Source organism: Pyrus communis, chromosome 13, assembly GCF_041283825.1.
Source record: "Pyrus communis isolate YQ-2024b chromosome 13, ASM4128382v1, whole genome shotgun sequence".
NCBI lineage: Eukaryota > Viridiplantae > Streptophyta > Magnoliopsida > Rosales > Rosaceae > Pyrus > Pyrus communis.
The window spans coordinates 24,852,482-24,879,699 of NC_142577.1; the positions used below are offsets into that span (position 1 = coordinate 24,852,482).

A 27,218-nucleotide genomic window follows, 5' to 3' on the forward strand; every position below is an offset into this window, starting at 1 on the left:
GGTTTGGGCCTTCGAATGACCCGGTTTGGATCCAATTTTATTTTTGCAATTTTTAAAAAACAATTTATCATTTCTATCAGGGAGGTGGAAAACGACTTCGAGACCTCGAATGCAAAAGTGCATGCTCTTGACTAATAGTAATGGAGCTATAACTTCATTTCATTTGTTATCCGCACTAGTTTCGAATGTAGAAGAATTATAATCAGTGATTCTAACACTTATATTTTAGTTTTTGAATACGTTTTTTATTATCACTAGACTATAGTCACTGAAAAATGTGGATTATTTTTTTATGTTTTTTCTGTAATGTTATGAATTGAAAAATATGTTTTTATTATATTTTTGAGTTATGGTTGAGGGATGGGTGGGTGAATTTTGATTAGGTGTACTCCATAAGCATGAGAGTAGGTAGATAGGTGTAAGTAGTTAATTAAATATATTATTACAAATTGTGGATGATTATGAATTGAAAGTTTAGTGAATGGTGATAAAGGAGTGGGACCCCATGTTAACCTGACAGGATGAAGATCTTTTATGTATGAGCTTTGTGAAAATTTTAAAGATCCTCACATTCTAACTGTTTATCGTACATGTACGGTTAATTTTTGTTAGGTATTATTTGTATTTAAATTTAAATAAAAAAATTTAAATAATTTTTTACTGTATAATATACAATGAATGATTAGAATGTAAAGATTTTAAGATCCCCATAATTTGAATTCGGATGGAATCCAAATCCCTGTCGACAACACATACATATTAATATGTTGAACAAGAACTCCTAACTTTAAGAAGCAATTACCCTGCCTTCAATTTGTTGGGAGTTCGAAGTTAGGACTTGGCAGAATTATACAGATAAATTCCATAAATTCCTTTTAAGTAAGTAGATTGAGTTATCAAAAAAGATAAAATAAAGAGGACATACTGACCATGTTGTACACATGCAAAATGTGTGTCATATTATATACCACAATAAAAATAACATCTATAACGAGTTATTATCTTATCCAGACATTAATGTTTAGTCTTTTATCTATCCACAAGTTTTTCATTCAAATTTTAGATTTTAATTATCAAGATATTAGATTTCATAATCTAAATAGGTGGATCGACGCCTATGCCACATCTAGATGTAAATATTTGTGGTTTTTTTAAAAAAAATTAATTTGTTATTCTTGTGATTTTAATTCGTTTAATTACGTAAAGAAGAAAATGTTATCAGTGATTAAAAGTTTCATCATGCACTAGTTTATAGTTATAAAAATTAACTGAATATGATTATTTTGGATGATAATAATAATGAATTATAATTTTGCAAGGAAAGGATGCTATTTTTCCATTGGATATCGCTACGCACATACCTTTTTTATCTCTCGTATATCTTTATTGATCTTCTTCAATTTGTTCGATCAAAGCGGAGTGTGTGATAAGTAAAAAAACTGTGTTGGCACTGCCATTTTCCATTTACAAGGTTGAACCGTTGAAGGTTGCAAGGAACTCCCTTACACGGGCCCGTCATTTTCGCACAGTCAGACTAAAAATTGGACCTTGAAGCCCAAAAAACTGGATTGAATGGTCCATACCGACCCGTTGGACCCTGAACTGAAAGGAGTGGTCAAGTAGTCCATTCGATGGTACCACTCAGCCGAATCCGATACATTTCTACATTTGGACACTTTTCTCTCGTCTGTTTGGCAAGCGAGAAAATCCAATGCCACCGAAAGGCAAAGACAAGCAGCGCGCCGCCGCGTCGCCGCAGCAGCCGCCGCCTTCACTTGAAGATCTCTTCAGCTCTCTCAATAAGCACATCGAGGAATCCGAATTCGAAAATGCCGTCAAGGTTGCAGATCAAGGTAATAACCTCCTCCTCGTTAATTCAATATCTAATCTCGTTTTTTCCTGAAATTTGGATTGTAATTCCACATTAAGTTGCGTAATTGTGATTTTTTTTTGGTAACGTATCGCAGTTCTCTCGATTAACCGTGGCGATGAGGACGCACTTCGATGCAAGGTCGTGGCCTTGATCAAGGCCGACGACATTGACGCCGCCCTTTCCACGATTCGATCTTCCAAGAGTCCTCCTGCGGATTTCAGCTTCTTTGAGGTTCGTAACTTCGATTGTTTCTTAGCAATCAGCTGTAAATTTTGGTTATTTTCGCTGCATTATGTTACTTGTTTGTTATTAAGTATTTTCTGTTCAGCCATTGGTTATGTATAACTAGTGAAATGGAAGATAGCTGGTGATTTAGAAAAAATTCAATAGCATAGTTACATTGGCACTTCCACCGATATGGTACAAACCCGTGATTGTGGTTGGTACATTGTAAAAATCAATAGCATAATTTCATCGGCATTTCCGCTGATATGGTACAAACCCGTGATTATGGTTGGTACCTTGTAAATTTTCAGGGGTAGGGTTTACGAACGTGTCTGATATTTGTTAGACGAGGTCAATTCACATTTGAATGGAAGAATATCTTAGAAATTCAGAATCTTGATTTTTATATATACACCATATAATTTGTTTATGTATTGATTACTTAGAATGCACCTACGTCTATGGAAAATATAGTAATGTAACTGCACAAAATTTGAAATTACAAATTGCGGGTGGTTAGCGTTGTTGGTTTGAGTGGAATAAGCATAGAATTCCTGTTCAAATACTTACATGTATCCTCCCACAATTGAGAATTAATTAATCTGATTTGAACAATGTACCGAGAGCAAGTCCATCATCATATTTATCTGATTGTTCTGGTTGTATGTTTAGTTGTGCAAAATGCTTTAAAGACACACATAAATATTTCTCATTGATGTTCTTTTCTTTTTTTCGTGTTCCTAAATAGGCATACTGCTTATACAGAAATAACAAGCTAGATGAAGCTCTCGAGTCCTTGAAGAGGCAAGAGAGAGATTCTGTAACCATGATATTAGAATCCCAGATTTTATTTCGCTCAGGAAAGATGGATGCTTGTATTGATATATATCAGAACCTTCCAAAACCCAAGGTTGAATTGTTAGAGATAAATTCTGCAGCTAGTTTGGTTGCAGCTGGAAGGGCATCTGAAGTTAAACGTACACTGGAAGCACTTGGGGTTAAAGCAACTAATAGTTTTATGCTTGCATTCAACACTGCCTGTTCTTTGATTCAACTGCAAAAGTATACAGAGGCAGAGCAGCTCCTTCTGAAAGCCAGAAGGTAAAATGTTACTTTTATTTGTTGAATTTGACAACTCCCAAGCAAGTCATATTTTAGGCAGTAAATGCTTTTGGTTGTTACAATTTCTCAGTCTTTAATTTGTACTACAACGCTATAAATTTTGTTTGGATTGATTTTAGAGTATCTTTTGAAGAAATTTTGAGACTAAGTATCACGGACTAAAAAGTTTTTGTGTAGATCTGGTTTTCCTCTCATTAATCCCCTGATTAAGTCATATGTATGTTTAAAGTGTCAATTATTTCCTCCCTCAGTGATAATTTCTCATGAATTGTTTTTGTATTTTAGTTTGATGTGTCCCTTTAGTAATGTTCTTAAAACCACCATTCACTTTGCTACTAAACAGCCTTTCATTGTGTTTATACATTGCACAAATTGAGCTATAGAAACTCTTATCTGAAAGTGAGTATGAACTGATGGAGGTGATTCACTTGGTATCTTAGAATTGGCCAGGAAGAACTCTTCTCTGATAATGTACCTGAAGATGAAATACAAATTGAATTGGCGCCAATAGCTGTCCAGTTGGCCTATGTTCAGCAGGTAATATTGTAATGTTAAGTAGAATTTTCTCTTATCTTTTGCAAAGTTAGGAATCCAATAGCCACTGATGAAAATTAGCTTCTTCCTACAGCTTCTTGGGCAGAAACAAGAGGCCGTCGAAGCTTATACGGACATTATTAAACAAGATATGGCTGATGAGGTATCGCTTGGTGTGGCAGTCAACAACCTCATTGCTTTGAGAGGTCCAAGAGATGTTTCTGATGGCCTGAAGAAACTTGATCGACTAAAAGATAAGGACAAGCAAAACTTCCACCTGACTCCTGGACTAGACAATAAGCTTTCACCAAAACAAAAAGAATCAATATATGTGAACCGGGTTCTTCTACTACTCCATGCAAATAAAATGGATCAGGTCTTTCTCTTTGCTTTTTATGTCTTTTCGAGTACTATGCTGTGAATCTATCACATAAGTAAGCCATTATTGGTGCTCCAGCTCCCCTTTGCTGATCTCAACTCTTTGCTTCAAATTTACAGGCTCGAGAAATCGTTGCTGCACTGCCTGACATGTTTCCTGATAGCGTGATGCCTGTGTTACTTCAAGCTGCAGTTTTTGTAAGAGAGAACAGGGCTGGGAAAGCTGAAGAAATTTTAGGGCAGTTTTCCGAGAAGTTCCCTGACAAATCCAAGGTGGTTCTCTTAGCGAGGGCACAGGTTGCTGCTGCTGCTGGCCACCCTCTTATTGCAGCTGAGTCTCTTGGTAAGATACCTGATATACAGCACACGCCAGCCACTGTTGCTACTCTTGTGTCCCTTAGAGAGCGTGCCGGGGACATTGATGGTGCAGCTGCTGTTCTTGATGCTGCAATCAACTGGTGGTCAAATGCCATGACTGAGGACAATAAGCTTAGCGTTTTAATGCAAGAGGCTGCTTCATTCAAGCTCAGGCATGGCCGAGAAGAGGAGGCTGCCCGTCTATACGAGGAGCTTGTGAAAAGCCATGGAAGTGTGGAAGCATTGGTTGGGCTTGTAACTACAGTTGCTCGTGTGGATGTTAAGAAGGCAGAAGCTTATGAGCAGAAGCTGAAACCGCTACCAGGTTTGAAGGGGGTCAATGTGGATAGTCTGGAGAAGACTTCTGGGGCCAAACACAATGAGGGTGTATCTCATGTTAAGATCACGGAGACATATGATGAGGGGAAGACTAAGGCCAAGGCAAAGAGAAAGAGAAAGAGAAAGCCAAAGTATCCTAAAGGGTTTGACCCTGCAAACCCGGGGCCACCGCCAGATCCGGAGAGGTGGCTCCCCAAGAGAGAAAGGTCAAGTTACAGGCCCAAGAGAAAGGATAAAAGAGCCGCTCAGGTAAGAGGCTCCCAGGGTTCTGTAGCTAGAGATAAACATGAAACTGGTGCCACTTCCAACACTTCAAACACAAAATCAAACCAAGCAGCTACCTCGAAAGGAGCCTCCCAAAATGCAGCTGCAGAGCCATCCAAGCCTTCTTCATCAAAGTCGCGAAAAAAATCTAGGAACTAGATTTTTGTGACAGGTTGCAGAATTAGACAATTTAATTTGGTGCCCTAGTGACTAGACAGATTTTGTAGTTAAATTATCGGCCTTTTTTCTGCCTCTGATTCAAGACGATAAAAAATTATGAATTTCGTAGGAAAATGGGTTCAGAACTTTATTTTTATGTCTTGTGAATTGCGGCTGTGATTTGATGTTTCACTCCATTATTCCAATTTGGTGTATTTTGTTACGGATTGTGCCCAAGTCTATGAGTTCTTACATTACATTCACCCGTCGGGACACCACTGTAGCGTCCAAGCGAATAATATAAACCCTTTTTTTTTATTTTTGACGTAGCAACTCGTGATAAGTTTGACAGTTTTTGTCCCGTTTCATGCAAGTTTCTTTATCTCGGTCCCCGTGTTACCGGATGCGAATGCTTCATGCGTTGTGAATGCATGCACCAGAAATCTCACGGGCATTTTTTGTGCTTGAGCGGAGAATGGATTTGTTTAGTGGCGTGAAATGTGCAGATGCCTTATAAGTGTGGATTTCCTTGAGAATATGAGTTGTGAGATGCTTTCCAAAAGAGCATCTTTGAGAACTCCCACGTTATCAAGAATACCTGGCCCTTGAAATTGGTCACCCTCCCGTCTCTCTCCTTAACGTCCAAGAAATAAACTTACTTATTTATACATATATTTCCTATTGTTTTTATTCATTATTTTGTTTTAAGCATCTCTTTTTTATTGGCTAAAAGCCTAAAACCTTCTAGAATGTGTTCATCTAAGTTCTTATTTGTTAAGGTTTATTTGCATTTTTCTGTTAAGTTTATTGACAAAACATCAACAACCATATCAACATTTTTAAAAATCGAAGTATTGACGTATCAGCAATATCAATTCTATCATCAACGTTTCAATGATATATCTGTATTATATAAAAATGCAATAAACGTGCTTTAGAAAAAATATCAATCTAGACATTTTTTTTTTCATAACTTCTCCTCCAAGGCTTGGACCATTTCAAAGCCATTAATTTCTTCTTATTTTTCATTTTTATAAACAAAAAAAATATTAATTTCCATTAAAAGTAGTTTGTTATATTTTGGTTAGACCATACAATAGCTGTTCATTACCTCTCCATTTTCAAGCCCCACTTATCAACAACCAACCAATAAACAAGGCAACAAAACAAATAAATCAATCAATTCACCTAAATAACCAAATAAATGAATAAATAAATTAACATTCAAGAAGGGTAAAAATGTAAATTCCCTTGTGAAAGGTGTTAGGACAAAAGAGAAAGGATAAACTTCCCCAAGGGGTTTTTGAACTTTTGACAGAAGAAAAATAAAAACTTGGGAAAGGGGTAGGGTTCGGATTATCCTAATAGATAATGCCGAAAGCCACCGAGGCCCAATTAAATCCACCACGCGTAAAAGTGGGTCCCTGTGTGACACGCCAGCAACTTGGCCGCTTGGACGCAGAACCCAAATAGAAAGACAGAATTCGGATTATCGTCGGATTCTCTTTGTACAGATTTTGAGAATCCGTTAATTCTGTCCGTTTATTATATATCGTACGATTAGAAATTATTTTAAATAGTTTTATTTAAAATTAAACACAAATAGTATTTGACAAAAACTGATCATATGATGTACGATTCACTGATTCTCAAGATCCTCACCAAAAGATCCGGAGAGGATCCTGTTGGAAGAAACTCTACCAACGCACACACCCAAACACGGCCTATCTTCCCTCCAACTTACGCTCACCGACCGAAGTACCAAACAGTAAAACCTCTCATCCTCAATGACTTATTTACCCTCCACCTGATGTGCAACGTCAAACGGTCACAAATGGAAACCCAAACCTAAATCCAATTTTTACTAAGACAAAAAGGGTAAAAAAGTGCATTAAGAAAATGGTAATCCTCACTGAGCTCTTGTTTCGTTGATAATATCAGGTAATCTATGTTTTCGTATGAAAATATTTGTTGAGTGTATATTGCTTAATTAGATGCTAAAGTGTGTTATGTGAGTTATATGTTTATATATTTAAAAAGTATAGTTTTCATTAAATACGAATTTTACTAAGACTAAAAGGGAAAAAAAATACATCAAGAAAATGGTAATTTTCACTGAGCTTTCATTTCGTTAAAATATCAAGTGATTTTTGTTTTCATACGGAAATATTTGTTGAGTATATGTTGCTTAACTAGATGCCAAAATGTGTTACGTGAGTTATCTTTCTATGTTTAAAGGGTATACTTTTCTTAGATAATGTTCTTATTTATTTTCCATTAATTTCTTAAGTTATAGCGTACAATTCGTAATTCCAAATTTTCTTTTTGTCCAATTTCAAAAAATGGAGACCCAATTGGCAAAAAACCTGAAATACAAGGTGTAATTATTAATAAAAAAAAATAGAGATTAATTAATTTAATTTGGAGGGTGAGAGAGTTGAAAGATGGCGAGAGATGAGGGCGGGGGTGAAGGTGAGAGGCTCCTGGGAATCAGAGCGAAACAAGGATTCCTCCTCCCGCCATATCTTACTGCGAAGAAGCAGTGACTCTTTCCAACTACCGACACGTGTCCTTCTCCCCACCCTCTCTCTCCTAAATTGGACAATTCACCCTCACCCTTCACTTTCTCTCTCTTCCCTTAATATTTTTCTCGCCTCTTTTTTTTTATTATTTCTACACGTTTATTCAATTTCTCGGCGTTTCTCCTTCTCTCTCTCTCCCCTCTCTGAACTCGATCGACAAGCGCTCGTCCTCTGTTCGGATCGATTCCCCACCTCAGGAAAAGAGCAGAATGTTCTGAAAGCCCTAGAATTTCAATCGAATCGAGCAGAAAGCTGATATCTTTTTCTCCTTCTTCTTCTTCTTCTGCGAGGGTTCGGTACCAGGAGGCGGCTTTGGTTTGTCGATTGCGTTCGTCAGAGCAAAAACTAGGGTACGTGGTCATTGTTTCGATTCGTTTCTGATTTGATTTCATTTGGGTATCCCCCGAATTATCAGTTTCTCCTTCCAATTTATCGAAACTTTGTTTCTTTGATCCGTTCTGTATTGGGTATCTGTTTTTTTGTCGTTTCGTACAAACCCTAGGTTAGTCGAATAAAAAACCCCCCCAAAAAAAGTTAAATTCTTTGATTCTTATCTCTGTAGATAAATAGGTTACGGCGTTGGTTTTTTCGTTTCCATTCCAGCTGATTTTAGGTTATTTGCAAGAGACTCTGTGAAATTTTTGGGCGTCGTTTTAGTTTGCCATCAGAAATTGAGGGTTTTCTTGTTAGATCTTCCTTCCCCTTGTTACATATTTTTCTATTTTTTCCCACACTTACTTGGTTAATCGAAAAAAAAAAAAAAAGAGAGAGAAAAAGGGTTCAAAAATCTAGGGTTTGTGTATAGACTTATGTAGAGAGAAATTTGGTCGGGGTGTATATTCAATGGCTTTGAATTTTTCTTATCGACCAGTCTTTCCGGGGCATCTGTCTGAGGACAATTTGGTTTCTCCAATGAGGATTGCCAATGGGTACCTCGTGGAGGGTATACCTGAGAGGAATGGAGATGGTTTCGGTAGGCCTTGGCATTCAAACCGGGAAGTGGATGATTGCTTTGATTATGGAAGAGATAGATGTGATAGGGGTTGCTCACAGGATCCAGTTTCGAATGACATTCTTGATCTATTGCCTTCGGACCCTTTTGGCATGGATATAAGTACCACGTTTACGGCTATCACGGGCTGGCTTGAGGATTTGGAAGTGGACTATGGTGGTTACAGAAGGGATGAGGTGGGGACAAGTAATGATAACTATGAACTTTTCGCGGGATTGAATTTTATCTGGAATAATGCTATGAGGTTTCAGGCATTCCCTGGGAAAATTGGGGTCGATCACAAGGCTAATGTAGCAAGTGGATTAAGTGGGTGCTCAAAAGAGAAGGGAGTTGGTGATGCGCCCTTACACAGCGATTTTGGATCAGCATGTCCAGTCGCTGACGTTCTGAATTTGGGCAATGGAAGTTGTGGTTTTTCCAATCAGCAAAATGTAGAAGTCCAGCATGACTATGGGATTTGTGCTGGCAGTGATGGAGGAGCTCCTCATGGGGCGATGATGTTTGCCCTTAGTTATCTGGGGGTGCAGGATCTTCTTCATGTAGAAGGTACTTGCAGATCTCTCCATTCTACAGTTCGCGGTGACCCCCTTTTGTGGAGAAATATTCACATAGATCAACCGCTGAATGAGAAGATTACCGATGATGTTCTCTTGCAATTAACCGATCGGGCTCAAGGAAATCTGCAGAGCTTGAGCCTAGTGGAGTGCCCAAGGATCACTGATGATGGTCTGAAGCGTGTGCTTGAAAGTAATCCCAGGCTAACCAAGGTTAGTTTTTGGCTTCTGGATTTTATCTCGACTGTTGCTACGTTTTTTCCTTCAATTTTTTATATTTATTATTGTCTCTTTACAAGAAGTATATCTCTGCACCACCATTCATGGTTATTACTTGTTTACCTTAAATTTCTTTGACTTGTGCTCAGAGTTAACTCTAGTGAAGAAAAATTTGATTGTTTTTCATGTTCATTAACTTCATTTAAATGTTCCCTTTATTTGTGCAGTTGAGCGTGCCTGGATGTACTAGACTCAGTATTGAGGGCATCGTGAATAGCTTAAAGGCTTTCAATTCTAAGGGTGCACAAGGTGTGAGGCATTTACGAATTGGTGGACTATATGGTGTGACACAGAAGCATTTTGAAGAATTGAAGTTCTTGTTGCGAACTGACAGTCAGATGCAGCCTAATCCACACAAGCCACACTTTTATCACAGAGGGAACTTTTACCTGCCCTCTGATGATGATAGCGACATTGATATTGAAATGTGTCCTAGATGCCAGAACCTGAGGCTTGTCTATGATTGCCCTGCCGAGGCTTGTCAAAGGAAAGAACATCCAACTCAGGTATGCAGGGCCTGCACACTTTGCATAGGGAGGTGTATTCAGTGTGGTCGGTGCGTTAATGATTGTGAATATGAGGAAACATTTTGTTTGGAGTTGCTTTGCTCAGATTGTTGGAAGCAGCTACTTGAGTCTCAAGAGACACAGGATGGAACATACGGTCCATCCAAACCTTTTGTTCTCCATGAACGGAATGATACCTTTGGTCGGCATGGCTAGGTCCTGTTGGTCCTGTAGATCTGCTGGTTTCTTATTATGGATGAGTAAATTACAAGGGGTTACTAAGGTATCCAATCAGTTTAAGATTATGGTTCCTTTGTTGCATACCGCTTGGTCAGCTGGCTTTGTTGGGTTTAGTCTATTGGTTGACTTCAGCTTTGGCGGTTTGTATCTCATCTGGGGCTCCGAGCCCACTGCTAGTATGTCGTGATGAATAGAAAAAAAAAATGTAAAAAAATAAAAACAAAAGAGATGGAAATTTTAGGAGTGAAGGAGATTGTTAACAAAGTTCTGCATCCACTGTCCACGGCGGGGAATTTTGTTCTGGTGATTCCGTTAGTTGGTTCTGCATGAATAAATGTTCTACGAGGAGTATGTTCATTTGCCTTTGAATATTATGTATGAAGTCCGTTAGCATCTGACCACGATGCGAGGTAGCCTACCAGAGCAGTCAACAGCAGGGAACTACTACTAGTAGAGAGCAAAGTGGAAAGGTAACTTATTTGTTGTAACTCATCCATTGTGCTCCGTGAACTCTATGCTGGCGCATGGAAGCGGTCGTCGGTTACTTGTGGAGTGTTTGAAGCGTGAAGAGGAGTTACGTTGTTCATTTTTTCCAGTTGTGCAGCAGTTTATGTTTCGAAGATTGCTGCTGCAGTAGCATGCTCATCTGTGACCTGCTATTTGTGATGAAGCCCTGAGCAGGACTGGATCCTCTACCTGGCTTTATATACTGTACTGATTTTCCTTCATTGTCATATATAATGCCACTCCACAGATTCGTTCTTGTTTAGTCAAGAATGAAGCTACGATTGTTTCCTTCCACTGGAAACAATGTTGTTCATTAAAGACGGGGCATGTACGTTGTTAATAAGAGACGGGCTTGTGCGTTGTCCATACATGGCCGTGCTGGTACGTTGTTCTTGCTTTGGAGGACGACTTTCGTCTGTCTCAGTTACGATTTATGGCAACTTCAATCTATGTTATCTTTCGTGTGTGCATTGAGCACAAAGTTATCAGCTTCTTTTCGGTCGAAGCGAATGTTATAAAATGTACTTTCTCAATCAAGTTATGGTTTTATGTAAAAGTGGGCAAAGCTATTGCTCTTGCTATGTGTATTCTCTATTTTCCACTTTCCTTGGTTGTATTATTCTCTTTTTCTTACGATTTTCCCACATGTTCTTTCATCTTATACATTTTTATCCATTGGCACGTACGTTGATCGTTGAGGCCACAATCCTTTCAATTGTTGATCTTTTGATCATGTTTTGTAACAATGTTGTCCCTGTCGAAGTTGGGACAGAAGTAGACTGCTCTAGTCAATTTGGCTACGGATTTGTGAAGTTGGGACAGAAGTAGACTGCACTAGTCAACTTGGCTACGGATTTGTGAGATGGAGAACTTACCAGCTTCACGAAGATTTGCAAATACTACACAGAAACATAAAAAGGGTAATGCTAAGAAGACTAAATTTGTAAACAAAATTGTGTAAACTAAATTATATGTAAATTGATGATTGGATTATTACCTGAATACTGATAAACATACTCATTCCTATTAGTGAGACATCATGTAGCTAATAAATTTTATCTATAAATTTAGTCTCTCTAGTATTATCCAAAAAAAAAAACATGCTTCTTACTTACAAAGCCGACCCTTCAAAAGTTGGCTTAGCTCCTACTCTTCCTCGAAGTGGAGGCAAGGAAGAAGTGTGTTTTGGTTATGTATGAGCATCTTCAAACGGAAAGTTGTAAATTTCTAAAGATGTGATCACATTTATATTTTATTTTATATTTTCAAGATATGTAAACATGAGTTCTACCTCAACGCAGTGTATGTAAATTTGAGATCTTTTTTTTTTTTGCTATAATTATTGGGGCCTACCTTTGAAAGATGTATATGTACATTTTTTGGCCAAAATGTGTATTTTACATTCCGTTTATTGGAGAGCTTTCCATCCAACCAGAAATGTAAAGTGTTCAAACATTGGCATTCTACATCTCCTATTAGAGATGCTCTAGGTCTAAGAAAAAGATTATTCACCTTTTTTATGGCTCTTTCATACATATAGAATTACGTCGATGATGCGGATAAAATTAATTTTTCTCACATGATAGCGCGTGATTGACTTGAAACATTGTTACCGTAACGTTGTCATCTCATGCGCAAGGATGTTTCTCTCGCCATACATGCGTGGTCCAACTCAACACGACATTGATCATATATACGCTCACATTTCTTGCGTGGGGCTAACTGAAATATTCGCTCAGAAACGAAGAAAGACATCCATTTTTGCTGCACATTTTACTTCTTGTTGGCAACAGAGACGGATCCATGAGTCTGTCACGGACACGACTGCTTACGACAATCAATATTCAAGCAACGAGATGCTCATGTGATGATATCTCAAGCAAATCACGTTGGAAAATTAAAATGCAAGACAATACGTGATTAATTGATATACCTCTATGGTAACATACCGGTTATACGTTACTTCATTTTCATGATGTTCCATTTTAATTTACAAAAAGCAATAACATTGATTGTAAATTAGCTAAGAAAAATGAGAAAATTAATTGATTTTTTTTTATTATTAAACCATTTTTTTCAACAGAAAATATGAAGACAAATGGGATTAACTGGTTAGTGACAATATATAATGCTGGAAGAAGCTACATTGTTCAACAGTGTAGTGTTTTATTGCCCATCTTCTTTCTGAGTTTTCTTCTTGAGCTTCTCCACCCACTTGAAGCTCAAAATCGCCTTTCCGAAGCTGCTCTTCGATCCATCCTTGCCCTTCTTCTTATCCTTGTCGGATGATCCCGATGGCGGCGGGTCGGGGTTGTTGTCCCATTGATCAGCCCAGGACAGACCAGAATCCATTGTCCTCTTCTTTTTTCTTTTCTTCCTCTTGTGTTCTTCTTTTCCGAGGTTAAAAACTTCTTTTAGCGACAGAGCTTTGGCAATTTGTTGCAAAAGGGTTAGTTTGCTTATTTTAATCCAGTGCTGTTTTTTCCTTTAATTTAATCGAAGGGAAAATTGTTTGGCCGAAGTTCGTTATGTTTGATGAACAAGTTTAGAAATTTGTCCAACGGTCTTTTGCTTATTATGCAACTCGATATTTCTCGAACCAACTCGATTATCCTTAATTCGGTCACGTTCCTTATTGGACTAAAGTAGTTAGTAATACACTCGTTTTCTTTTGTCGGAATTCACGTGATGCCAAAGATATATAACGAACATTAACAATTGGTTACACGCAAGATTTTGCCATTTCTATCAACTGCTGTTGACCGAGTCTAGCAGTAGGCAACGAGCAGTCAAGTCAAAACTCCAAAATCTAAATCCATGCTAAGCCTTTCAGACAATGCCTGTTTTGGAGAATGGTATTTTTCTCATCTTACAAAGCCATTTCTTCTCCAATGTCGTCGGTATTTCCATAATCTCGCTGAGATATGCACGATTCCGATGTTCCCGACAGAAATGGAGGAAAGTTCTTGACTGGTGAAGGTATTCATCCAAAATAAAAGAAGCAAATTCAAAACAAATAAACTGTTGTCGTTGTTAAAATCTCTAATTCGGTCAAAATTAAAAGTCGATCAAGTACATATTGATGATGTAGCACCCGAAATGTCCACGAGTATGAGCATCGATAATTTCATCCTCGGGTTCTACTAGTATGGTTTTCTGGCTGATCAAGTTGCAGGACAGAGTCAGATATTGGAGACCAAAAGTATCTAATGAACCAGAAATGATCGAACTATATAAATACACCATGAGATGCAATACAATTGACTAATGAAATCGCGAACCGTAGGATTACAATTTAAAGCATCAAAGGTAAGGGAAACAAAATAAGGATCAATTTCCCTCATCCCTTGACTTGAACCTATCGTCTAGAAAAATTCGACATGACCTGCAATTTCTCTGCACAACAGCTTAGACTCGCTGGCAAGCTTCAGGCTTTTGACAATGGCAAGCCCTGTTTGCTTGTGTGTAGAAGTCGGAATATATTTCTTGGCTTCTTCTTCTTTCCCCAGCAATAGAGCCTCCCTCGCCGGAACCACATTTTCCCACCAGAATTCCCGTAAAATTCCATGCATCAAGTTCCAGTAACTCCGGTCCCTGCACACGCGAAATATTGTGCTTCCATTCGGTGTCCAGCAGTACAGATCAACCCACTCTCTGTCCATTACCTCCATTTGGCCCTGCACCTGAGGCATGTAATAGAAAGGCATGGTTGACCAGGGAAGAGCCTTGTCAGGCTTGCCCTTGTTGTACGGACACTTCACTTCCAGTATCCCACCGCCTTGATAGCAATCAATAAGACCCTCAAGAAGACCGTCAGGGGAGGCACCAATCCAACCATATCGCTCATCTGCGTGGGTAGCAAATCCATATGAACTCACTTCGCGACCTGTGATGCTTTTGTACTTTTCAATGGCCACTTCTTCATTGAGCATGCCCCACTCCATGGCTCTCTTAGAAGCTTCCACAATTTGTTTCTCGGATTCAAATACCTTCTCATGCCAGAGCTCTGGCCGGCGGGTCCCCTTCCAAAATCCCAAGGCGGTGCTGAAGGTGCTTGTGGTCAGCTTATCCTTGCGTAGGGCAAACCACTCCTCTGATCGCTGGGGAGCATCAGATGGTGAAAGCCGGGTGGCTAGCACTAGCGATGATGGGGGGCGACGAATGATAAGAGGGGAAATTGGAGAGATCAGTGGTTCGGTGCATGTGGAAAAAGGTCTCAAAATCTCTTTCCTAAACCATATCTTTCTTGAGGATAGCAATCCTACTGCTTTATGGAGAGATCTGCAGAACATGGAGCAATAGGCATTACTTGTTGCTGATCTGACAATGCCATCCATAGCTACTTTGTTTCGTTGAAGGGTCCTGCAAAAGCTACACACTGCTTGAAAGTTTAGTTGAAGAAACTTCTTGAATGGATATTTTTATCAACATTTGACACGAAAACATTGCGGCATTGATTTACAAAATCAACACACAAAATTCATCAGAAACAACGCAAAATAGGTTTCTTCGGCACATTAACATTACACAACCAGGCAGTAAACTTCTCCTTCATAAACAAAAAACTGAAAGCGAAGCATATTCTATTGTTCCTCCTTCACGACAAGCATTGATCCTTCTATCAGAGAAGGAACTAAATATTCGATCCTTCCTACTTAATGCATCTTTCCATTCACGGTATTCGAAATGCGAAACATTCGAAAACAAGAAAATCAAAGGACGAATGCTTACTCTAAATACAAGTAATGCTACCGAGGAAAAGAAAGTAGAAAACCCACAAAGCTCAACTTCCTCCCCCAATCTCCCAATTCGATTTCAGAGACAAACCCACATGATTAGCAGTCCTTAATTCGAACATGAGGGAGATAAAAAAAACATATTGCACCGAAGGTGTTTGATTTAATACCTGAGAGACGGCTCGGACTAAAGGCTCCGACTTTGGGAGCTGCAAAGGAAGCTGGGCGTGGCTTGGGAGTCCGAGAGGTCACTCCTCCATGGAGAAAATACAGAGAAGCTCTGGACCGAGCGGCAGAGACTTGGATGAGCTTCATCTCTCACAAATTTCCGGCAATCATTTTTAGGGTTTTGTTTCCGGCGAAATTTTAGAGAGAGAAGAAGATCTTAGGGCGGGTAGCAGTCTAGATGATAACATTTTTCCAAAATCCAAGACGCCACGTCTTTTTACCTGTCTGTTAACGACGTCGTTTTACTAAAAGCGGCTGCAAACGCTGCGATTAAAGTTCGGAACTTCGAGTAGCTCGTTAACCGGAGAGAGAGAGGAGAGAGGAGAGAGCGCTGAACTCTTTCTTCTTTCTTCGCTAATCAAAAGACAAAAGCTTTAAATTCAAGCACTTTCCTCCCCTCTCTGTAGCTTCTCTCTACTTTCTCTCTCTAGAGAGCTCTCTCTGTCTCTGAGCTGAGAGAACCCCAAAACTCACCGACTGCAAAAAGTAACAAAAATGGGTTAGTTCTGCTGCTGATAAGTACTTCACTTTCTTCTTCTCCTTCTCCCCGCTATCTGTCTGAGTCGGAATCGGACCCACAGTCATAACTCTCTCCCCTTTAATTTCCACACCCACGGCATGTACTTGTTGGAGAAGCCTCAACCAATCGATTTCTACAAGGGCAGTCGGGACATGATGATGGAGGTGGTTGTTTCAAACGAGGAACTCTCCCAATCCCAATCTCAAGCTCATCTCCACCCACCGCAGCCGCAGCAGCAGATGCTGATGGGGGACAGCAGTGGGGAGGACCACGAAGTGAGGGCGCCGAAGAAGCGAGCTGAGACTTGGGTGCAAGACGAGACCCGTAGCTTAATAGCCCTCCGCCGCGAGATGGACAGCTTGTTCAACACCTCCAAGTCGAACAAGCACTTGTGGGAGCAGATTTCGGCGAAGATGAGGGAAAAAGGGTTCGATCGGTCGCCGACGATGTGCACCGACAAGTGGAGGAACTTGCTGAAGGAGTTCAAGAAGGCTAAGCACCATGATAGGGGAAGTGGGTCTGCAAAGATGTCGTATTACAAGGAGATTGAGGAGATTTTGAAGCAGAGAAGCAAGAATCCGCACTACAAAAGCCCCACTCTCCCAAAGGTCGATTCTTTCGTGCAATTTTCGGATAAAGGTATCGAGTTTTTCTTTCATTTTTTTCTGAATTTTCAGGTTGCTGTCTGAATATTTATGTTCGAATTCGAAGTGGGGTTGTTAAACTTGAGCTGAAATTTTTAGTGTTTTGAAGAAAATTCTTAAATTAGAGGGGTTGGGATTGGTTGTCTTCCCTTTTATGTATATGTTGGTTTTCTGTAGTTTTTCCATTTGTGTAAGTGCTTCGTGTTTCTCTGAATTTGGTACATTATTAATCTGTTAGAAAATAAATTTAGAGGGTTTCATTTATTGTTTCAATTTAGAAATGTTTATGTCTATGGAAATGGCTATAATTAGTAATGTGGAGTATGACCGTAGTTAAGTCATCGTCTTCAAACTTTAGATGAATTGAGTAGTTCCTGCAATAATTGCTCTCTAAGACATAGATATGATAATTCTGCATGCGCATCTGGGTGTGATGGCTAACGATAAATACAAGATATGAAAATCATGATGTGATTTGATGTTATTTATCGGAACGGACTGTGTGGTAAGTTAGTTTTGAGTATGTTGCACACCACTTGATTGCGATCTGGAATACTGGGTTGGGTGAGGCTGAGGTTCATGACGCTTAATATGCAGTCTGGATGTATTTTGCAGTTTTGGCTATGAGATTGCACATCTAATAAACCAGTGGAGGGGAATTAACAGATTAGTGTGACCTAGTCAAACTCAAAAGTCATTTTGTTCTTGGTTGAGACTTATGTTGAGAACGGAAACTCACTTAATATGATTGCTTCCCAACAATCTTGTGCTTTACGTAAATGAACAGAAATATGAGGCTAGAAGCAAGAAAGAATGTTTGGGTTTTCTTGTGCCCTAGTTTGGAAATGTACTCTGTTTGCATTTGCTTTGTATTATAAAACATGGATAAGGTATTGGCTTATTGTGGCAACGCATTGAATTTGTCCTTTTTCTTATCATTGTTGATTATAGAGGTGTCGTATGCTGGGTTTCAAAGCATGTTGACGCGCATGAGACGTTGTGTAGTATTTAGTAAAGTATTGAAGGCGCTGCTTCGTACAAAACAAATCTTATATACAAGGAAAATTTTCATGTCTAATTATTTTTCTGTGTCTTGGTTGTTTTTTTCCGACTTCATGGTACTATGGCTTCTGTCCTGAGACATTGTAGGCTGTATAAAACACCATTTCCTGTGACGATATCTACTGACATCAACTTCAGATGTTACATTTTCTATAGTGCGTTCTAAAGACTTTATCAAATAAAGACACGTTGTGAAGTTGCAAGAAATGCATAACTTTTGTAAACGGACAATGGGGGGACTTATCCGTTGAGTTGCGCTGTTTTAAGCGGCCTTGCAATTTGGGGTGGGCTGTGTGACCTTACCTTGTGGGGTGGGGGAAAGTTAGGAATGGGCTGGGCTGGTTCTTATAGGTTTTCATTTTTTTTTTCCTTTTCTTGTCCTAATTTGGGGAGCACTGCAGCTCAGGTGATCCTTGCCCATGTTCCGTCTCTGTTCCTTATGCATCAAGTGCTGCATGGGGGATTGCACAACTCATTACTTTTCTTTTCCTTCACTTGGGTAGTGCCTTGTGTTCTTTAGTCTTTTCTTTTGAAAGTTCTGCTATTGCATCACCTAGTTGGACTTGGATTTAGGGGTGAAATGTTATAACTAGTTCATACGGGTGAAAATTTTGCAACATAAATGACTTCTTCTTTCCGCACCTTTCCATTGTCTATGTAGTTGACAATCCATTTGACTGATTTTCTGATCATGTAGGTATTGAAGATGCAAGCATTTCTTTTGCACCTGTTGAAGGTATATTAATTAATTTAATTTAATCTGAGTTTTAGTATTCTGGTGGGTGTTTATATTGTTTCATCACCTAATTACTGGCTAGTCTGATAACTCTTGATCACTCTAAGAAATTATGATTACTTATCTTTTGGGGAATGATCAGTTCGTTAAGGTTATTCAGGTACAACCATCTCAAATATCTCATCTCATGGCTCATGTTGGATAATACTAGCATACTAGATGGCATTCAAGATTCAATGACCAGTGACTAAGCTTTTTTCTTCTTTTTTATTGTCAACGCTGATTTCTGTTTTTTCTTTTCGTTTTGGCCAGAAATGATGAGTTCTTCACTTTGTAAGGCAAAATTGGAGCATATTAACTTCTCTGCGTGTTTCATGTCCTATGTTCTGCTTCTATATATCATATTTTTCCCAAGTCATTTTTTCTTTTCAAAGAGACATCTATCCTCTCTTTTTAAGTTCCTTGGTGTGCAGCTAGTGGCAGGCCAACACTCAATCTTGAAAGACGTTTGGATCACGATGGTCACCCTCTTGCCATCACTGCAGCTGATGCAGTTACGCCAGGTGGAGTTCCACCATGGAATTGGAGAGAAACCCCTGGAAATGGTAAGTATATTAATTGAAGTTGTGAAATTTGCTCAACAGGCGTCTTGTTATATGTGTTTATGCTCCAACCGTTTTTTTGCGGATGAGTAGCACGCAAGATATCTCATTATTATGTTGTCAATACTTCATTTATTTCAAATTCTTTTTGTTTCTTTTTTTCTTTTTTGGCAGGTGGGGAGGGTCAAGCATATGGTGGTAGAGTCATATTAGTCACTTGGGGTGATTATACTAGAAGGATTGGTATCGATGGCTCCGCAGATGCCATTAAGGATGCAATTAAGTCTGCTTTTAGGTTGAGAACAAAACGCTCCTTCTGGTTGGAGGATGAAGACCAGATAGTCCGAAGTCTTGACAGGGACATGCCTCTTGGGAATTACACTCTTCATCTTGATGAAGGTATAGGTTACATATCAACCATAATGAATTTAAATGTTACTTAGCCATCGGCTAAATGAAAAAATGGTTGAAAATTATATTTTCGTTTGGTCCCCCACTTTCATAATGAAAACTTGATGCTAAAGTCCTAATTTCAGGGGTGGCCATCAAAGTGTGCCTCTATGACGAGTCGGACCACATACCAGTACATACAGAGGAGAAGCTATTCTACACGGAAGAAGATTATCGCGAGTTTCTGTCCCGCAGGGGGTGGTCGTGTCTGAGGGAGTTTGATGGGTACAGAAATATTGAAAATATGGATGATCTTCGCCCGGGTGCAATATACCGCGGTATCAGTTGAGGCTACCAGACGTCCCCTTGTAATGTTCCCTTCTCAATGTAGTAGCGGATAGTTTATGGATCCTTTTTCTGTTCAGTGCTGCACATTGTGTATTATGGTAGATCAAAGACGATTTTATCTTTTGCACAGTGGCCTCTGCTGTTTGTAATTATATACGTTTGAAGTTACAAACAAGTTTCTACCCTTCTACACATCATTACCTCCTTTCATATTCATTTCATTTATGCCTTATGGTTCTTCTGCTTATCTTTTTTTTATTTTTTTGACAAGTCAAGGTGCCTTTTGCTAATCATTTCATTTTCAGTTAATTCATTTTTTGGTTATTAAACGGCTCCTAAACTTTTAATTTTCTGTTAATCCAATTTTCCGACCGACTAGTATGAGTGGTCTTATTTTTCCTTGTTGGTGGTCACTCATGGGTAAATTGTTCAGCAAGACTGTCACACCGACATGTAGTAGTCCAAACCTACTGGTACATAATGTGCGTATATTTTATCGTGCACACATCATAACTAGTGTATCAGTAACATCATTTACATGGTGTGACCTTGCTCAAATTTTCCTTACAGCATCTCCAGTTAGGGGTGTATATAGAGATGTGCAACACATAATACATTTCTTGTTGGCCGGAAAACTCTCTCATGAGCAATGTTTTTGAGACAAATCCAAATATACCCTTTTTTTTAAATAGAGCCCAAATTAATTTACATCTCCATTAAGACAAATCCAAATTTGGTTCACACTAATTCAAAAATTTGGTACCATTTTATTGGGCCCAGCATATGCTGAAAGCAGAAACATTAGTGAGTTGTTTCATGCGATTTAAGTGATCTGTGTGTGCTGCATTTCTTAGAACATGGGAACAACAGAATCTGTTTTTATATATGAAAGCTAATACATTCGATGACTTGTCTAGTACGAAATGAATACAACTCAAAACACGCGTTCCACCCACCAACATACAAATTATACATCCAACACCCACATCAAAAACATCAAGACGGAAACAAACGTTGTAACAAATTGTGAATAAATTGTGAATAAAAGATTCAAAATACCAAAAGTCCACGAAACATGGATACTGGTTACCATCCCCTTCCTCCTCTTACTGCTCGTCCCATTCGTCGTTCTTGTACGACACTAGAGTGTCAACCTTGTGAATCTGCATGATCCAGCAAACAAATTAACTGTCAGCAACACAAGCATTTCCCCTTTTTTACGGTGAAGAGATTATCTAAATGCATGAAAATAATAAAATGGGAATGCAATTTCTTGAACTTGCCTTGGTGTCAAAGGAGTGCAGTTTCACTATTTCTGGATTTGCAATCAGTTTCGGATCACTCTCGATCCAAGTGAATGGGACTGCAACATCTTTATCCGTGTACGCCAACACATCAAACACACCTAAAGCAAGCAATCGAACAAATGAACATGATGAATACCAATACGAATAAGTAAACCATTTGGATAAGTGAGTGTGTTTGTCTTACAGGGTTCATCAAGGCATGGCAAGTAAGTGATGCTCGAAGCAATCTGTCTCATGATCGCTTGAATCTCCCTCATGATTTCCTTGTCACTCTTTTCCCTCGACACGCTTAAATCAAACATAACAAAACAATGAAACATGATTTAGAAATGAATAAAACAAATTGTAGTTTCATGCAACACGGGGGACTAAATATAACCCAAAATTGAATTGAATTACCCCTTCTCAACGACCTCTCTGTCGGTCTCAATGCTGAAGTTCCACCTCTCCAGAACCTCATTGGTGGCCTTGCTCATTATGACCAGAACAACTCTCTGTAACTTGCCAGATTCCAGCCATTCTTTACAAAATGAATAAGTACATCGTGTCAAACTCTTCGGTATCGACGTAATAAAATAAATTAGACCCAAAAAGGGTAGAAAAGTACCAGAAAGCTGGGCAGTTAGGTTGGCAATAAAGGATTTGAGGCCCTCGTCTTGAGTAAGCAACATTGGCAGTCCATATTTCTTCACCTTCACAAAGCTTTCCTCAGGATACACTCCTCGATTGTACAGAATACTAAAAGAATACCCAAATTCCAACCAACATTAACTTCAATATCTAACAAATACATATCCCAAATGAAGCAAGCACAAAAAAAGATAACACAAACAACAAGATCAAAGACCAATATCCCATGCCCATTACCTGTTTGCAGAATATCCTGAAAGAAAAAACGCAGAAAAAACACAAAATACAGAGATCAGACAAAGATTTCTCGGAAACCGAAAAATACCCAACAAAGAAAAATGAGAATCAAATCCAATCGACATAAAACTACCGAAGAACTCGCTGACGATGGCGGCAGAGCCACGCAGAGTGATGATATCTTTGGTCGCTGCTTTTGAAGCCATTACTACGATGCGCTTCCAAACACAGTAAAGATTCTACCCAACTTTCTGTTTGGCAAGAAAGAAAATACTGAACTTTCCAGAGAAAAAAAAAAAGAAGAAGCGGTTTTTGAGTTGTCCGCGATGAAGAGGCTGAAGAAATAGATTTCAGGGCTTTGAGAAAATCGACTAAAAGTAAGGTAGTGCAAATGCAACGGCTAGTTTATTTTTTTTTTTTTTGGGTTATTCGGTCCGTCCCGGGGCTAACGGTAACATTTTTAAATTTGCGCCATTTTCTGGTATGAAATTATGGAAGTGGGCCGGCTCTTTAGATTCCAGCGTCAGCGGGCCATGTGTGCTGCCACGTAACGAGGCCGAGAAGGAAACGGGAAAAGGATCCGGGGATCCCGTGATATTTATATTTCATTTAAATTTTATATTTTAAAATGATTTTTGACCACACGATATATAATTAACAGTTATAATCACGGAATTCCCCAGATTCCTAGGAAAAGGATCCAGCGAGGATTTTGTTCCAAGGAAATGTGCAAACTGACTGAAATAGAATACGAAAGATTTTTTCATGTCCCCGAAACATAGTGCAGATCCATGTCATTATACAATTGAAGAAACACTTGAAACAAAAACTTCTCTCCATCACTTAATACTACGGTTTAGTGGTATCTCTTCACTCGTAAGTGACATATTTTAAATTTGATTCTCGCGAAAGATGAATTTGAATTACATTATTGCTACACATTGTAAGGCTTAGCGCACTCCCTCACCTCTTTAATATAGATGATATCATTTGTTCAAAAAAGAAAAAATCTTATCTCTAATTATATAATGACATGTGGTATCCGTCATGTGTTCATGGCTCACTGAAAAATCTCATATACGACATTACTGTTTGGTCGGACAGGACGAATACGACATCGAATAAGGGAACCCGTGGCTGCGAGGCGGTCCTGAATTTTGTTGGATGTACACAAAGGCCCAAGTGTGTCAGGACCGAACCTGTTAAAACAATTTCCTTCTTCATTTTCATCATCTCTGTATACATCTCATAACTTGTGGAACTCAAATTTCAATAGCAAATGAAAATAATTATTGGTGGTGTTTGTTCTCATCCTCTATGCTGTCTTTACCGGTTGAACCCTTAATCGGGTTAAATTAATAACATGATGTATGTGATACAATTATAACACGACGTGCGTGATACAGTTATAACACGACCAAACATATCTAACACGACGTACATGATAAAGTTATTATGTGTATCACAACTAGTACTTGAGGTACAATTACGCATTTTACACTCTGCAACCCATAAAGAAGAAGATGAGACTACAATATTCATGCATACAGCATAACACAAAAAAAGGGTGCAGAGACGTGTGACCCAAGTGAGTGTAGGCCACATTCAAACCCTAGCAAACCTAACCACGATTCTCATACGATATCACATAACCCTACTATATATATACTGTTCTTAGTACTGACGCCTCCATTTTCGATATCTACAGGCAATTGGAAGATCCAATCATGACCTATCATATTATCTCCAATGCATATTGCACTACCTGCCAGCTGCTGAATATTCCAAGTTTTTGTGCGAACATATACATATACATATACATATACGTACACATATATATATATATATATATATTTGTCAGATAGCAAGACACAGAAAGCTAACTTCTGCAGGAACAAAAATGAAAAATGTGTGTATGGTCATTTGCCCAAGTGGGGTCATAATATATGCAAAGGGTCAAAAAATTTGTGGCCAAACTTAAAAGTGTGGTATACAAACTAAAGGAAAGCATAGGAAGATTCATCATCCGTGTTGGAGCTTTCCAGAAAATGGTACACAGGCGTGAAATGAAAACTCCAAAAGGCTGGTTTTGTGGGTAAGTGCGTGCGTGCGTGGTCCTCTCCCCTTCGTCTCCGGCTTTTTTTCCTAGCTATATACATTTCAAAGAAAACTCCATATATCATACGAACCTACTTTTCTTCAGAAAAATGTCGACACCATGTGCTCATTCATTTCCTCATTTCTGCACACTCTCTAGATTTCTGGTTTACACTTCAACCTAATTTCGGGGAATTGTGCAAAGACTTGACGTGCAGTCTGTGTCTTGATGGAAACTGATGCGCATGCATGGGTTTGTTATCTCAGAATGAAGATGCTAGCTCAGAATATTCGGGTCAGGTTTGAGATATGCACTCAAAATTCAAAAGTCCTTAGAGGCTGCTGTTGCGGTTGTGGATATATATACATACATACATATGCATATATATATATATATATATATCAACATGTATCCTTTCTGGTTGTGGACCTTGTGGTTGTGGATATGCACTCAAAATTCAAAAGTCCTTAGTGGCTGCCGTTGTGGTTGTGGATATATATAACATGTGTCCTTTCTGGTGTCACAATTTAATTAATTCCTTATAGTCATGTACCACGAAAGGGGCCCAAAAGACGCATGGGGTTGAACCGAAAATATATACAAAAGCAATATGAGAGATGGCTACACGGAATAAAATAAAGGAGACACAAACACTATATAGTATACTTTATAGAAGGAAAGACATTCTCTCTTGATCTCTTTCATTAAGGTCACCGAATCAAATAATCTGAGTTTTTGAAATTTCATCAAACGGTCCACCTGTTTTAATTCTTTAAAAGTTATAATAATTTTTTACCGTTAGATGAAATTTCAAAAGCACAAATTAATTGATCTAGTAACCTTGATAGAAAAGGTTCGGAAATGACCTCTTTTCATTTATAGAAATCGAAAAATTGAAAGCTGCAAGAGGCTCACTATTTTATTGCAGAAAGTTCCAAAGCTATGCGACAGGATAATATTTTATGGAGAAATATTACTTTGAGCACTGAGGACTTCATTGGTATCTTTGAAGCATGTACGTTGAAAATATCATAAAGTTAAATTTTTCTGATATTGCATGGTTTTATTAATAATTTTAAGAAATTTTATACTTACTAAATTACAAGAGTAGGTAGGCTGCGAATAATAATAATGTTCATTAGTAGTGGATTATTTTGACTATTTATATGAATAATGTTATTCATACTTTAATTTTTCTCGTATATTTTGATTAATTTTTATCAATTGATATTCTACAATTTATCTGTCTAATGATTGAAAATTAAAAAGAGTGTGTGAGAAGTAAAAATGAGGTAGTGCTATCTACACACTATTTTTAAAACTTTGACAGCTATTTTGTTTGAAGCCAAATAAACTTATGATTATTTAGTAAGGTCATCAAGTTTATACTTTCTTTCAAAGAAATATTATTGCTCACCACGCTCAAGTAATGGTGATACTCACCACTTTATTTTACCATTGTATTGTTTAAATTTCAAGATCTATTTAGTAGATAGACACAAATCTCAAAATTTAAACTCATTCAATAATAATAAGTAGACTGGGGAACGCTACTATCATTCAAGGGTGTTGAGCAAAAATACACTCATCTTTTAAAGATGCATGCACGGAATTTAATAACAGGTAATATTAGGGAGATCAAATTTTTAAAATTAAATTTGTAAACTAATTGATATGATTGTAGATGATTGGATTATTAATTAAATTTTAACTAACATACTTATCTTTTTAATAATGACACATCGTTTGGTCTACAAATTCGATTTAAAATTTTGATGCCACTGACATTCCTTTTAACAAAATAACAATATTTTCAAAAATTACCACTATTCATTTGACAACCTCTGCTTATAAGACGAGAGGTAGGGGTTTAGTCTAAACTTTTCCACCACCGACCCATAACCTTTTCAAATTTGCTACTTTTTATATTTTTTCGTGAGTTTTACAATTTCTACTCATTTTTCATGTGCTTTTCTGTTTGCACAAAACCAAGTATAGTCAATTGTGGATGATATTTGGTCTTTGAATTTTATTATATAAGGTAAAACTATATTTAGGAAAGCAAACTTTGTGACTGACAGTTTAGCTTATTTTGTCCTTATTCTTTAAATTTGATTGCATGGGATACAGTTGTATTCGAGGTTTCAAGTTATAATATATCTCTTTCTTGATAAAAAAAAATATTCAAAGAAAAAATAACATGTGGGATGAACTAAGTAGTGGTTGCTGGCAAAGAAGAAATTTTTATTTTGCCAAGAATACGAATGATACAACAAGTGCTATTATATAAGTGGAATGAAATTTTTGTTATTTTTTAACATAAATATCTCATCATTTATAAATGTGATTGGATGGAAATTGGTAATGACTGAGCAGATATTTGGCACGAGGGCGGCACACATTTACAGTGGTTTGCTTTTACCCGGCACACGTCCAAGTCCCCACCACCACTTGTATGCTGCATCTAAAGTGAGTGGGTGGTCCGTACCAATAGGGTAGCCACACGCTCTCAGCAAGTTTTCTCTCGCCAAATCATCAGTCCAACACTCTTTTCTTGTCCCCCAATGGCATGAGAAATAGTTGGTAAGGGTGTCCTACCACTTAGTTACTTACGTGCCCTACCACTTCTAATGTACGGTTCCACGTTGCCTTCACCTAATACAATAATGGTCCTGAACATATAATTTTATCGAAATTTCTCTTATAACGTCTTACTTTAAGGGTAAGTAAAAAACTTAGAATATAAGCA

General features: G+C 38.2%; 6 protein-coding genes across 10 annotated transcripts; 3 read left to right on the forward strand and 3 right to left on the reverse strand.

Annotated features, from left to right (window-relative positions):
- Nucleotides 1-1,634: 1,634 nt before the first annotated feature.
- LOC137737026 (uncharacterized) lies at nucleotides 1,635-5,474 on the forward strand. The gene is made up of 6 exons (XM_068476369.2): nucleotides 1,635-1,853; nucleotides 1,968-2,104; nucleotides 2,847-3,199; nucleotides 3,661-3,757; nucleotides 3,849-4,130; nucleotides 4,253-5,474. Exons 1-6 carry the CDS (start codon nucleotides 1,712-1,714, stop codon nucleotides 5,249-5,251), a joined length of 2,010 nt encoding a protein of 669 aa, XP_068332470.2. The 5' UTR covers nucleotides 1,635-1,711; the 3' UTR covers nucleotides 5,252-5,474.
- A 2,226-nt stretch (nucleotides 5,475-7,700) lies between these two features.
- On the forward strand, nucleotides 7,701-11,518 carry LOC137737631 (F-box protein SKIP14). Its single transcript, XM_068477168.2, has 2 exons — nucleotides 7,701-9,612; nucleotides 9,846-11,518. The coding sequence occupies exons 1-2, from the start codon at nucleotides 8,677-8,679 to the stop codon at nucleotides 10,398-10,400; spliced, it is 1,491 nt and encodes a 496-aa protein (XP_068333269.2). The 5' UTR covers nucleotides 7,701-8,676; the 3' UTR covers nucleotides 10,401-11,518.
- Nucleotides 11,519-12,964: 1,446 nt separating this feature from the next.
- On the reverse strand, nucleotides 12,965-13,414 carry LOC137736599 (uncharacterized). Its single transcript, XM_068475838.2, has one exon. It carries the CDS (start codon nucleotides 13,281-13,283, stop codon nucleotides 13,098-13,100), a length of 186 nt encoding a protein of 61 aa, XP_068331939.1. The 5' UTR covers nucleotides 13,284-13,414; the 3' UTR covers nucleotides 12,965-13,097.
- A 727-nt stretch (nucleotides 13,415-14,141) lies between these two features.
- Nucleotides 14,142-15,982, reverse strand: LOC137737104 (uncharacterized). 2 transcript variants are annotated; one of them, XM_068476479.2, is made up of 2 exons: nucleotides 15,838-15,982; nucleotides 14,142-15,309 (listed from the first exon to the last, which is right to left on the reverse strand). In XM_068476479.2, exons 1-2 carry the CDS (start codon nucleotides 15,980-15,982, stop codon nucleotides 14,297-14,299), a joined length of 1,158 nt encoding a protein of 385 aa, XP_068332580.1. In that variant the 3' UTR covers nucleotides 14,142-14,296. The 2 variants fall into 2 exon arrangements, with proteins under 2 accessions (XP_068332580.1, XP_068332581.1); XM_068476480.2 differs by having other exon boundaries at nucleotides 14,142-15,302; nucleotides 15,838-15,978.
- A 531-nt stretch (nucleotides 15,983-16,513) lies between these two features.
- Nucleotides 16,514-20,389, forward strand: LOC137737103 (trihelix transcription factor GT-1). 4 transcript variants are annotated; one of them, XM_088682291.1, is made up of 6 exons: nucleotides 16,514-17,054; nucleotides 18,819-18,857; nucleotides 19,170-19,190; nucleotides 19,316-19,462; nucleotides 19,634-19,858; nucleotides 19,996-20,389. In XM_088682291.1, exons 1-6 carry the CDS (start codon nucleotides 16,514-16,516, stop codon nucleotides 20,196-20,198), a joined length of 1,176 nt encoding a protein of 391 aa, XP_088538417.1. In that variant the 3' UTR covers nucleotides 20,199-20,389. The 4 variants fall into 4 exon arrangements, with proteins under 4 accessions (XP_088538417.1, XP_068332577.2, XP_068332578.2 ...); XM_068476476.2 differs by having other exon boundaries at nucleotides 19,331-19,462; XM_068476477.2 differs by lacking the exon at nucleotides 19,170-19,190.
- A 666-nt stretch (nucleotides 20,390-21,055) lies between these two features.
- Nucleotides 21,056-22,751, reverse strand: LOC137737815 (mitotic spindle checkpoint protein MAD2). The gene is made up of 7 exons (XM_068477379.2): nucleotides 22,505-22,751; nucleotides 22,372-22,387; nucleotides 22,112-22,242; nucleotides 21,904-22,024; nucleotides 21,689-21,792; nucleotides 21,481-21,602; nucleotides 21,056-21,360 (listed from the first exon to the last, which is right to left on the reverse strand). The coding sequence occupies exons 1-7, from the start codon at nucleotides 22,575-22,577 to the stop codon at nucleotides 21,304-21,306; spliced, it is 624 nt and encodes a 207-aa protein (XP_068333480.1). The 5' UTR covers nucleotides 22,578-22,751; the 3' UTR covers nucleotides 21,056-21,303.
- Nucleotides 22,752-27,218: the final 4,467 nt, after the last annotated feature.